At 37.0% G+C, this 12571-nt stretch overlaps 1 protein-coding gene across 10 annotated transcripts in view; it reads left to right on the top strand.

Annotated features, from left to right (window-relative positions):
- The window catches only part of HELZ (helicase with zinc finger), a 174856-nt gene that overhangs the window by 89972 nt on the left and 72313 nt on the right, over positions 1–12571 (top strand). For all 10 annotated transcript variants that reach the window (XM_054537298.2, XM_054537296.2, XM_024235035.3 and 7 more), the window contains 4 exons: positions 4732–4910; positions 5996–6114; positions 7281–7426; positions 10186–10333. In XM_054537298.2, coding sequence (XP_054393273.2) covers positions 4732–4910; positions 5996–6114; positions 7281–7426; positions 10186–10333 — 592 coding nt within the window. The remainder of the gene's footprint in view (positions 1–4731; positions 4911–5995; positions 6115–7280; positions 7427–10185; positions 10334–12571) is intronic.

Genomic DNA, 12571 nt, shown 5'->3' with positions numbered 1-12571 from the left:
ATATAAAAATAAAAATTATATGTGTATATATGTATAATATATACACACACATACATATATCAACTGTTATATCTTAATTTGGTTTTGGATATTTGTTGACTTTCTATTGTAGCTTCTTTTCTTTTTTCTTTTTTAAGACAGAGTCTTGCTTTGTTGCCCAAAATAGAGTACAGTGGGGCTATCTGGGCTCACTGCAACCTCTGCCTCCCAGATTCAAGCGATTCTCCTGCCTCAGCCTCCCGAGTAGCTGGAATTACAGGCACATGCCACCACGCCCGGTTAACTTTTATGTTTTTAGTAGAGACAGGGTTTTGCCATGTTGGCCAGGCTGGCCTCAAACTCCTGGCCTCAGGTGATCCGCCTGCCTCGGCCTCCCTAAATGTATGGTAGCTTCATTTCTAGTGTCTATTATTATGATCCTGTAAGTTATTTGCTCCTAACAAATAATATGCATATTTCCTTTCATATACGTTTCTGGATTTGTTCTAGCATTAATAATACTTACTGTTTTTCATTTGCTTTATTTTCTTTGAACATCTAATCAGGTCTTTATACCCTAAGTAACCCTGTAAATACCTGCCAAAACAAGTCTTCATTGTTACAGCTCTTAGACAGTTTGTCAGTGCTGTTTTTTTCTCCTGGAAACTCCCCTTCTGATTTCACTTGCTCCTTCTTTCTGAACTGGTTGTTCTTTGTTATGCTGACACTTCTCTTTGCCATTATTTTGGAATTTCTTTTTCTTCTCTCCTATATTAGATCCCATTTCCTGGATCTTAGGTCTTCCTCTTTCTTGATTTTCTACCTTGTTTTGATGGTGCACATCCTTTTGTACACACACTTAACTAGTGCTTTCAACCCTTCTGACAAAGTTCGTAAGAGGTAATGTTTTTTAGCTCTTGCATATCTGAAAATGCCTTTATTCTACTATCAGATTTAATAGCTCGTCTGGGGGATGGGTGGAATTTTAGTTTTAAAATGTGGCTCATAACTGCATAGTTTTTCTTCAGTATTTGCTTACCAGTAAGTTGATATTTAGACAGGTAGGCCAGGATCAGAAATCATTAGGATTTTTTTCATGATTAGCTTTGATGCATTCAGAGATCTTTTTATGTGAGCCAGTGCTTGCCTTTTGAAGAAAATGATTATACATAGCTTATGATATAGAGGTTATAATTCTTCTGCCAAGTCTAGATTATCTACATTATGTAAAATTTCCCCCTCACGAAATACCACTTTCAAGCATGGTCTTGAATTGAATGAAAAATGGAAAAATGAACTCAATTTTGGTTCGAAGAATTTAAAACATATTTTGATACGATTTTTAGTAAAAAATGATTATCAACTTCGGGCTTGTATTTTTCTTATATAAGAAATCAATATTTAAAGCTGACTCTTAATAGCAATTTGCAAGATTTATTACTATAATAGAATTCCAATGTCTAAGAAAAACAAACAAAAAATTACTCAGTAATTAGTATCAGACAGTAAAAAGAATTATTCTTTTATTTTACTTTTTAAATTAATTTTTTTTTTTTTTTTAGACAGAGTCTCACTCTGTCACCTAGGCTGGAGTGCAGTGGTGTGATTTCAGCTCACTGCAGCCTCCACCTCCTGTGTTCAAGTGATTCTTGTGCCTCAGCCTCCCAAGTAGCTGGGACTACAGGTGCATTGCCACCATGCCAGGCTAATTTTTGTATTTTTAGTAGATACGGGGTTTTGCCATGTTGGCCAGGCTGGTCTTGGACTCCTGGCCTCAAGTGATCCACCCACTTCAGGCTTCCAAAGTGCTTGGATTACAGGCGTGAGCCATCGTGCCTGGCCAAAATATTAATAATTGCTCTTTTTAAAAACCTTTTTGGTTTGCTTCCAAAAATAATTTAAGTTTGCTCTAGTAAAATGTGCAGAGGCCATAAAACTGAGAAACATTAACACAAAGTAAGAGACAAGAGCCTAGTAACAAATGGTGGCTCTTTGAGAAAAGGAAATTATTACCAAAATTTTAGACTAACTGGTGGCATGCCAATTATGCACCAGATTTTGCTCTTACTTTTTTGGAAGCTGAGCAGAAATTATCCTTTTGTTCCATATGATGACTTATTAAATAAAATACTTTGCACAATATGTGCTTTTAGATGGAGTAAACATATCTTTTAAGTAATTATTTTGATTGCCTATATTCATATCATGATGCTACCTTTTTGCATTTGTGCAGTGTACATTGAATATTAACTGTTTAGAAATGCTGATTTTAGTTTCAGCTTTGCTATGGGTGAAGGGAAGTGGGGGGGCTTCTGTTTGTTGGTGCCAGGCATTATGCTACATATTATACATCTGTTATCTCATTTGAGTTCCCCAAATCCTTAAGAAGTTAAATTATTATACTCATTTTGGAAATAAGAAATGAAGCTTAGAGAGGGGAAGAACACAGGTTTAAACCCTGGCTGTAAGCCCTTTGGGCTTTGGTTTTCCTAAGTAGGAAAGAGGAATAATAGTGATGAAAATAACAATCATCTGATGATCTTTGTAATTTTACTGACGGAGTAGAAGCCATCAGAAGAGAATGCCCACATCTTCCCTTTGATAGAGCATCTGACTTGCATCTCCTAAATAACTACTTTCCCTCCCATTCTAAACTGTTCTTTTCTAGGGGCCAACCTCTCCTCTTGTGAACGAGCTCTCATCCTTTCCTGGATACACAGCTTCTTCTTTCCTGCATACTTTTTTCTTTGTACAGCATGAAAATATACTATTGTGTCTTGTTTAAAAAAACAAAACAAAAACTCACTTTCACCTGACCTGCATCAGCCTTTAAGCAAAACTTATCCAGACAGTTGTCTATGTATACTCCCTGGCACTACCTCCTCTCTTCTCTTTCTTTCTTGAGCTCAAGCTAATCAGATTTCCATCTGTAATTTTACACTAAAACCATCATATTGAGGTTCATCATATCGGTTTCCTTGTTGTTAAGTCCTGTGGTCAGTCTTCATTTTACGTAGCCTCTTAGCAGCATTTAACACAATTATTCCTATTTCTATCTGAAACACTTGCTTCATTTTGCCTCCAATACCCCATGCTCTCCTGAATTCTCTCCTATTTCTTTGCTCCTTCCCAGGCTCCTTTCCCAGCTTCTGAATGTTGGAGAGGTCCATCAGTCATTCTTCCTTCCACTAGTGTTTTTTTTTTTTTTTTTTTTTTAATCTACTCTTATTCTCTAGGTAATCTTATCTAGTCTCAAGGTTTAGTATTATCCCAATTGTAGCTATCTTGCCCCAGGCATTCTCCTGAACTCCAAACTTATGTATTGCCTTGCTTACTGGATATATTCACTTGGATATCTACTGAATATGCCCAAAACGAAACTCTGAATTCCCACCCCAAATCCGTTCCTCTTTTTTACCACCTTTGCAAACGCCATCACCGTTTATCCAGTTTCAAAGGCGTGGAATCATTCCTTCTCTTAAATTCCACTTCTAGTTCATCAGTAAATTCTGTTGGCTTTACTCTTAAAATGCCTAGTGAATCTGACCATTTTCATATCTCTACTGTTGGCCTAGTCCAAGCTACCATCTGCTCTTGTCTGCAGTCTTAACAGTAACCTTGTAACTGGTCTCCTTGCTTCTACCCTCTGCTCCTTCCTCCGTGCCGCTCAGTGTTGTATTGGAGCCAACTTGTATTGGTTTGTTAGAGCTAATCAAGTGTACGACTTCTCATGTTCATGTTCAGTGAAACGCTGGTAGCTTGAAATTGCCATGACAGTTTTACACCACAAAAATCAGTAAACACTACAAACCGGAATCCCCTCCCCTTCCTAGCCCTGGAGCCGGGTGTTAAAATATTTACCAGCACACCACTATCCACCCCCACCATATATGTTCTGCCCAGAGAAACAGAATAGTCCTTTAACAAAATAAGTCATGTCATGTCACTGCCCTGTTGGAAAACTCTGTTGGCTTTTCATCAAACTCAGAGTAAACCCAAGGATTGCTCACAAGCCCTATGTGATCTGCCTCTGTGCTGGAGCATAGTGGATACCTAATGAATCTTTGTTACATGGGTAGGTTAGAGATGGGTGGGTGGATGAGTAGATGGATGGATGAGTCATTTCTGTGTCATTTTAATAATCCATTGCATGAGGCCTATTAATATTTTTCTTTTGCAAATAATGGAAGTACTTAAGACTTTCCAGTTGTTCAAATTTTATTCTTAAATTTCCGGAACCTCAGACAGAGGTCTACTTAAGTATAGGTATAAGAATATATTCTAAAATAAAATGAAAATAACCTTTAAATTCCTGTTATAAGTATGCAGTTCACTGTCTTTTGTTAGCATAAATAGTTAAAATATGAGTCAATGTATTTTTGTAAGAACTTTCTAGAAAAAGGTAATTCCAGAATGGGAATGTTTTGAACTTAAAAAATTGTAATGCTTATAAATCTTATGTTTATGTGCCATTTTGTTGCAAGATTACTCTGAACACTTAAAAATAATTAGGTGTTTATTTTGTGGTACTGCATATACTTTCTATGTCTGTCATTTTTTTGGTAGAGAGTCACAGTGGTTATAGTGGCAATTGTATGTTAAATTCTAATTCAATAGAGTGCTAACGGTTATCAGATTCATTTGTAACTTTTAAGATATTACAGTCTTAAAATAACAATGTCAGTATTTTAATAACTAGATACTGTTAAGAAATTAGTAAATGTAAATCAGAAATATTTTCTTCTTTTCCAGGGTATATTTCAGAAATCGCTGGGTAAAGACTGTCCACCCAGTTGTGCATCAGTACTGTTTGATCTCAAGCGCACATTCCACCTTTCAGATGCCCCAGAAAGAAGATATTCTTAAACATCGAGTGGTGGTTGTTACATTGAATACTTCCCAGTACCTCTGTCAGTTGGACCTTGAACCTGGTATGCTGACTCAAGACGCAGTCTCACAAGTTTAGGGCTTATGAATTCACTTTAGACTGGGATTGGCAAACTACAGTGTGTGGGCCAAATCTGGCTCACTGACTGTTTTTGTAAATAAAGTTTTACTGGCTGGAACACAACCATGCTCATTTATTTACCTATTTATTGTCTATAGATGCTTTTGTGTTACAGTGGCTGAGTTGAGTTGTTGCAGCAGAGATACATTATATGGTCCACAAAATCTAAAATATATACTGTTTGGGTCTTTACTGAAGAAAAATTTGCCAACCTCTAGTTCAGACATTTTAGTGACTGCTATTCCATTTGTTCTCTAGTTGGTCGGATGGTATTTATTATTGATCATATGAAGAATTCCAATTTGGAGAGTGGTGGTGTTTTCCTTTTCTTTTACACTTTCCTCAGATTTTTGTTATAAAATGCTTTTGCGTTATGTGCTGTAGAGTTGATAATTATGATAGGTTTTATTATGACATGTTATTAAGATTGTTACATTTGAGTACAGGAACTATGTAAAATCAAACTAGTGTTATGTGAAGTACAGATGTAAGATGTCAAGAAGTTGTTCTGATAAATATGGCAAAACTTAACCATCAGAAATCAGTACCAATCTGGGGCCAGGCGTGGTGGCTCATGCTTGTAATCCCAGCACTTTGGGAGGCTGAAGCAGGCGGATCACTTGAGGCCAGGAGTTCAGCCAGACTGGGAAATATAGTGAAACCTTATCTCTACAAAAAAGTTCAAAGATTAGTTGGGCCTTATGGCATATGCCCGTAGTCCCAGCTAATTGGGAGGCTGAGGTTGGAGGATCACCTGAGCCCGAGGCTGCAGTGAGCTGTGATCATATAGCACTGCACTCCAGCCTGGGAGACAGAGTGACACCCTGTCTCCAAAAAAAAAAAAAAAAAAAAAACAACAACAAAAAAGAAAATAAATAAATAAAAGTACTTAATACTCTTAGATTAGCAAACTAAACTCTTTACTTAGCAGAAAAGAAAATAAGTATAGTCCTTCTGCCTTTGTTGCTGCTCTAGCGTGCTATCCTGTGTTTATGCTGTATTTTCTAGGGTTTTTTACACACATTCTGTTAGATGAAGCTGCCCAGGCCATGGAGTGTGAAACCATTATGCCTCTAGCATTAGCAACTCAAAACACTCGGATTGTCTTGGCTGGTGATCACATGCAGGTAAATGCCCTTTGAGTTGCTGTGTTGAAAGTAACTTTTAATTATATTTTGATGTTTAATATTGTATTTCTAAAACATCCTATGAAATTATGCCATGCATTATAACTTTAGTACTTCAAATAGTTCTGTACTAATAGTGAAAAATACTGTTATTTCTGAAGAAAAATTACTATTCTGCTACTCTTTTTTCTTCTTTGGATAGTCTGTCACTGTTATAATTTTCATGTTTATTTATTTAAGTTCTGTTCTTTATAGTATGAATATCTGATTCTTACTTTTTTTTTGTGAAGTGAAATTTAAATGATCATTCCTGTAGGATCCTGGGGAATTGTAATTCCCCAGCTCCTGTCTCTATTATTTGTTTACCTGAAGGAGTAATTTTTTTTGGTGTAATAGAAAACTAGGAAATAGAGGGCTTAAATTACAGCCAAAATGTCCAAGAGTGTGATTTTATATATTTGAATATCTATATGTAGGGAAGAGAAATACAGTTTTTCTGTGAAGATACCTGTTTTACAAGGTTGCAGTTTGGGGCTGTTTCTTTCCTGCTGCAGTTAAGATTGGACCTACATCATGGACCTACATCATACTATATAGCTGTCAGGACATCAAGGAGAGAGTTAAATGTAGAGGAACAAGTTCTGTTTTCATTTCTTTGCCTAAAGTAGTTTAATTTTGTTCTTTAGTAGTAAAAGGCATAACCATGAATGGCTCCTTATACTTCATAAGATCAAGAGGGTTGTTTTGTTAATTATTAAAAATGATTTTTTAGTGGTAGGCTGTATGTCCTACCAGCTCATCATTTAAAATAATGAATCAATTTTAGTGAAATAACTGTTTGACTCCCACAGTGATACAGTGGGTTGCATGCCTGGTATCACTGAAGTAATAGCTATTCATTAGTATGCTGGGGAGCCCTTTGTCAGGTGTAGAAAGAAACTCTGGGGTGGTGTTGGTAAACTGCAGTGAGAAGTTAGAAATTTTAGCCAACTTCTTAGTAGTAGTAATGGTTCAGAGAAAATATTACTGATTGTGCTTGTCCCAGCATTTAGCATGTGGAGGTTTTGTATATAAGAAGTTTTAGCATAGTGGATTTTTTATAAGTAGGTTAAAAAATACTATTTGTATATTCAGTTAAACTCTCTCTGTATGTTTGTCTGTTACAGCTCAGTCCTTTTGTTTACAGCGAGTTTGCCAGGGAGAGAAACCTTCACGTTTCATTACTTGACCGACTCTATGAGCATTACCCTGCTGAGTTCCCATGTAGGATTCTCCTGTGTGAGAACTACCGCTCCCATGAAGCTATCATCAAGTAGGTGTGAACTGCCCCCTCCATATCATACTTTCGTTGGTCTGGTAGTGGGAGGGAACTCAAAACAGCACTGCTGCTAGGGACAGATGATTCCCAACAGACTTACATAGTGTCCCTAGTCTTGCAAATTATGTTTCATTTTATGTCTTTAAAAGAAAACTTCAGAAGTCAGAATTGTAATTTTTCACAGAATAGGGCTATTTTGGGAAAAACTCTGAAATCATGTTCTTCCTTTACTCTCCCACAACAATGAACACAGAAGACTTGTATGATCAAATGTAGGGAATTCCCTCCCACCAACAAATAAGCAACCAGTTGCTCAGGGGACACCAGCTGGGTGTCCTCCAATTCACTTCTGACACCATCTATCTAGAAATAATGTCCAATCCCACAGGTTGAGGGCTTAGAAGACTGCCCCCCTCCCGGCCCCCCAGCAGTCACAAGCCTGAGCCTTACTTCTAACCGACTGGCTTCAAGTTGAGGGTCCTGCGACCCTCTTTTTGGGTCTTTGGGTTCACTTAATTTGCTGGAGTGGCTCACAGAATGCATGGAAACAGTTATTTACATTTACTGGTTTATTATCAAGGATATTACAGAGGATACAGATGAAGAGTGCCTAGGGCATGGTATGGGAGAAAGCGCGCAGAGCTGGCATGCCCTCCCTGGGTGCGCCACCATCCAGAAACTCCACATTTTCAGCTTTCTAGAGGCTTTCGAACCCAGTTCTTTGGGTTTTTATGGAAGCTTTGTGATGTCAGCATTCCTTCCCTCAGAGTATAGTGTGGAACCCTCTCTGTGGAGGGTCTTAAGACCCACAATCACTTTGGGAGGATGAGGCAGGAGGTTTGCTTGAGTTCAGGAGTTCGATTCCAGCCTGAGCAACATAGGGAGACCCCCTTTCTACCAAAAAAAAAAAAAAAAAAAAAAATTAGCAGGGCATGGTGGCATGCACCTGTGGTCCCAGCTACTTGAGAGGCTGAGGTGGGAAGGTTTCTTGAACCCAAGAGGTTGAGGCTTCAGTGAGCCATGATCACGCCATTTGTACTCCAGCCTGGGCTACAGAGCAAGACCCTGTCTCAAAAACAAAAATAAGAATAAAAAGGCAGGGGAAGATTAGAGTCCTGCTTTGGGGCAGGTGAAAGGAAGGCAGGAGAAGGTCAGGGAGATTCTGTTTCTTGAGGCTTGACATACTCAAATTATAACAAAAGACTGTAACAAGAGCTATGGTAGTTATGAGCCAGGAACTGTGGATGAATATATATATAGATATAGATATATCTATATCTATATCTATATATATCTAGATGTATATATCTAGATATATATCTACATATATATATATCTAGATATATATCTACATATATATATATCTAGATATATATCTACACATACAAATAAAATAACACCACAAGGGCAATTCTGGAAACCAAAACTTTAGATTCTGTTAGCTATGCGTATGTTTTTCTGTGACTAAATATATAATCTATATGGAAAGCTACATGCTATAATAAATATATTGACAAACAGAATGATGGTTTGCTTATGTCTTTGGCTATGTTGTACAAGTAATCTGCTTTAAAAGAAAGGAAGAAAGGAAAGAAAGGGAGGGAGAAAACTGGGAAACTTATTAATAAGTTTTAAAATATTTCTGTTAGCTATAGTATGCATCTATAAAGGTGTATATCTCAACAACTCAGTGGATTGTCACAACCTGCATGCAGCATGTAACCCTAATCCAGATCAGGAAGCAGAATGTGACCAGCATTCCAAAAGCCCCTTTGTGCTCCTTTCCAGTCACTACCCTGACCAGAAACTTACACTATAAAAAAGTTTAGTATAATTTAATAATACTGATTATGTCAGCCATGTGAAAACCATTTTTAGGTTTCCCTGAAAGCAATTGGATAGATATAATTGTATCTCTCAAAATGTGATTCTTTTATTGTTTTCAGTCATTTGCTACAGTCACTGATGAGTCAAGTACTAGATGGTGTCTTCATCAGTAAAGCGAATTCATTTTACAGTTGACGGCTTGACTGTCTTTCAGTTGTGTACATTGTTCCAGCATCTGTATGTCTATGTGTTTGCATGTATTAGTACAATCATGGGTCACATTCTGAGAAATGTGTCATTAGGTGATTTTGTTGTTGTGTGAACATCACAGAGTGAACTTACGCTAACGTAGATGGCATAGCCTACTACACATACAGGTTATATGGTGTAAATGGCCTGTTGGCTCCTAGGTTACAAACCTGTACAAAGCATGCTACTGTACTGAATACTGTAGGTAATTGTAAAACAATGGTAAGTATTTGTATATCTAAACATGGAAAACGTATGGTAAAAATACAGTACTATGATCTTATGGGACCATCATCATATGTACTGTCTATTGTTGACTAAATCGTCATTATGTGGTACATGATTGTATGTGAGCCATTTAAATAAAATATTAACCAAGGAAATATACTGGCTAGCAAATTTCCTCATAAAGTCTCATCTTGTATTGAACTGTCATAATTTCTTCCTGTTTTGGCTTCGTACCTTACCAAAATCATTCCATTTAACAATATTATGCCAGGACCCTACTCTTGTTATTTTTGGAGAAATTCTTGGTATCATAAGTATTAGATGATTGGAGTAAAATTAATCATGGACATAAGGCAATATTATTAGAATTGACTGATTTTTTTTTCTTATGTGTGAAATTAATTTTGATGTAGATTTTCCCCCTGTTTTCTTTTTGTCTTTTACTGCAGTTATACCTCTGAGCTTTTCTATGAGGGCAAACTGATGGCCAGTGGGAAGCAGCCAGCGCACAAAGATTTCTACCCACTAACTTTCTTTACAGCACGAGGAGAAGATGTACAAGAAAAAAATAGCACAGCTTTTTATAATAATGCAGAGGTATCTTAATTCTTTTTGCAAATTGTTAACGTTTTCTCAGTCACATCATCTGGTTTTGTTAAGCATTTATTTAAAGTTTTGGATTGACATTGTATTGCGTATTGACTTCATTTACGTGTAAATAGTATGTAAAGTTTATTCTTTCTTGTATAACATTGATTTGTTCAGATGGATCTCCTATGGGAAACAAAAACTTTGATTTACATTTTGTCTTATGGTAAGACAAAATACATGATTTCATTCAAAAGAAAAACCAACATTGTTCTCAATTAGATCATTATTGTTAGGTATCTAAAATAGACTCTGAGTAAGTTTTATAGTGCATATGCAAATGAGGTATCATTTTAAATGAATAAGCCTTGAATTGCAGAATTCTGTGCTCCAAAGACATCACAGGGACCCAGACAGCGATGTTGCAATTCCATGATATGCTCCAACTTACATAATTCTCTTACAATTTCTGACTTTTTAGGTTCAGAGAGCATGTGAGTAGTTTGAAGGGTCAGATCAGGCAGCAGACCAAAAAAAGGGCAACGTCTTCAGGGGCTAACAAACCAGAAACTCTGGAGTTAAGGTTCTGTCCGTCAGGAGGGAGTTGAGTTCTGGACTTCAGGAAGCCCGAGGATGGCAGATCATTAGGGGCATGGCTCTTGATCTCCGGTCTCCACTGCCCTTGAATTCCATGCTTTACCCATATTACTTACAAAGAAATGGCTTTTATTGTGTAGTAGGACTTCATTTTTCTGTTAAGACATTGCTCATGGGCCTGTAGTTAGAAGTCGGTACAAAAAAATCATCAGTACTCACTTGATAAAATCCTAGCCAAAAGCAAAGAAACTTGACATTTTGGTTAGTCTGTGCCATTTAATTTTAGGAAAAGGTAAACTTTTCTTTAAATATTTGAAATATTGAAAATAAGTTTAGGGGTCTCCTTTATCGTTTTTGCACTCAAGTTGGAAACCACTGGTCTAGAAGTTAGCCATGGTTATGGGTGGGAGGGATGACAGGAAGCGGCAACCAGGGCCTGTCCAGAAGCCTTGGTGGCCCTGCGGTGACATCAGGGATCAGAGCTGAGCCTTGATCCTTGATCCTGAGGCGGGATTGATGTTTGCCAGAGGCTCAGTTTCTCAGCCTGGGTTACTTGTTCATTCACAGTGACCTGGTGTCTTTCCCAGGAAACCTATAAGCTATAGGATAAATAAGGTGCCGGTTCATGGACTGTCAGTTTTACTCAAAGGTTTTTTTTTTTTTAATATTTGTTCATATTAAAAGATCACAAAGACAGCTCACTTTAAAGGTCGTGTGACCTTTAAATATTAAACATGTAACTTTAGAGACATTTCAAACCACCTTGACTTTGACCAGAGCACGGTTGTTCAGACAGTGTCTTCAGCCCCGCGAGTTACTGTAGTCAAAAATTTTGAGACACATTGCTCCAGGACTCTTTCTGCAAGGGGCAAAAACTGACCCTGTTCACCTCAGCTGAATACCAGTGTAGGCGTTTTGAATTTTTGAATATCAGTATAGGCATATTTGGATACTAATATAGGCTTATTTGGACAGTAAGATGATTTTAGAAGCTCTGGGCTTTTCTTGATGCTATGTAATTTAAAGGTGAAATTCAAATCTATTTTGTGTTATAGAACAAGCAGACCAAGTGGCATCAGTTACATTCGTAGGGGAAAATGATATCTTTTATAAAGATTCTAACTAATACTTAGGAGGGCATTTGAAAAGAGTTTACATTCCTCTATTAGGAAAATAAGATAGTCTTACATAGAGTTAAAATCAAAATGAACTTATAAAAAAAAAAGGTTGGAATTAAAAGTAAAGTTCAAGAACCTCAAGTTGAAGGAATACTTATAGCATATGTGCTGTGTGTAATTCTCCTTTGTTTAGACAACACGCCTTTTATTTTACGTATCTTGTGCTTTGTACATCATTTGAAATTGTGTCTTCTTTCACATGCTTAAAATTGTAGAAGGAGACTGAGAAGATCATTCTTTTTTTTCTTGATTCTGAACTTATATCCCACAGTAATGAAATGGTTTCAATTTATTGCCAACGTGAAAAAAAGTTCAATTTAATGCCAAGGTGAAAAAAAAGTACAATTTAAATACTAAGCACCAAAGATATGATTTTTTTTTTTTTTTTGAGACAGAGTCTCTCTTTGTCATCCAGGCTGGAGTGCAGTAGTGTGATCACTGCAGCCTTGGCCTCCTGGGGTCAGGTGATCCT

The sequence above is a fragment of the Pongo abelii genome, chromosome 19, assembly GCF_028885655.2.
Source record: "Pongo abelii isolate AG06213 chromosome 19, NHGRI_mPonAbe1-v2.0_pri, whole genome shotgun sequence".
In the NCBI taxonomy this organism is placed as follows: Eukaryota; Metazoa; Chordata; class Mammalia; order Primates; family Hominidae; genus Pongo; species Pongo abelii.
Note: the sequence above shows the minus strand (reverse complement) of the source record. Positions and strands in the feature narration are given on the sequence as shown.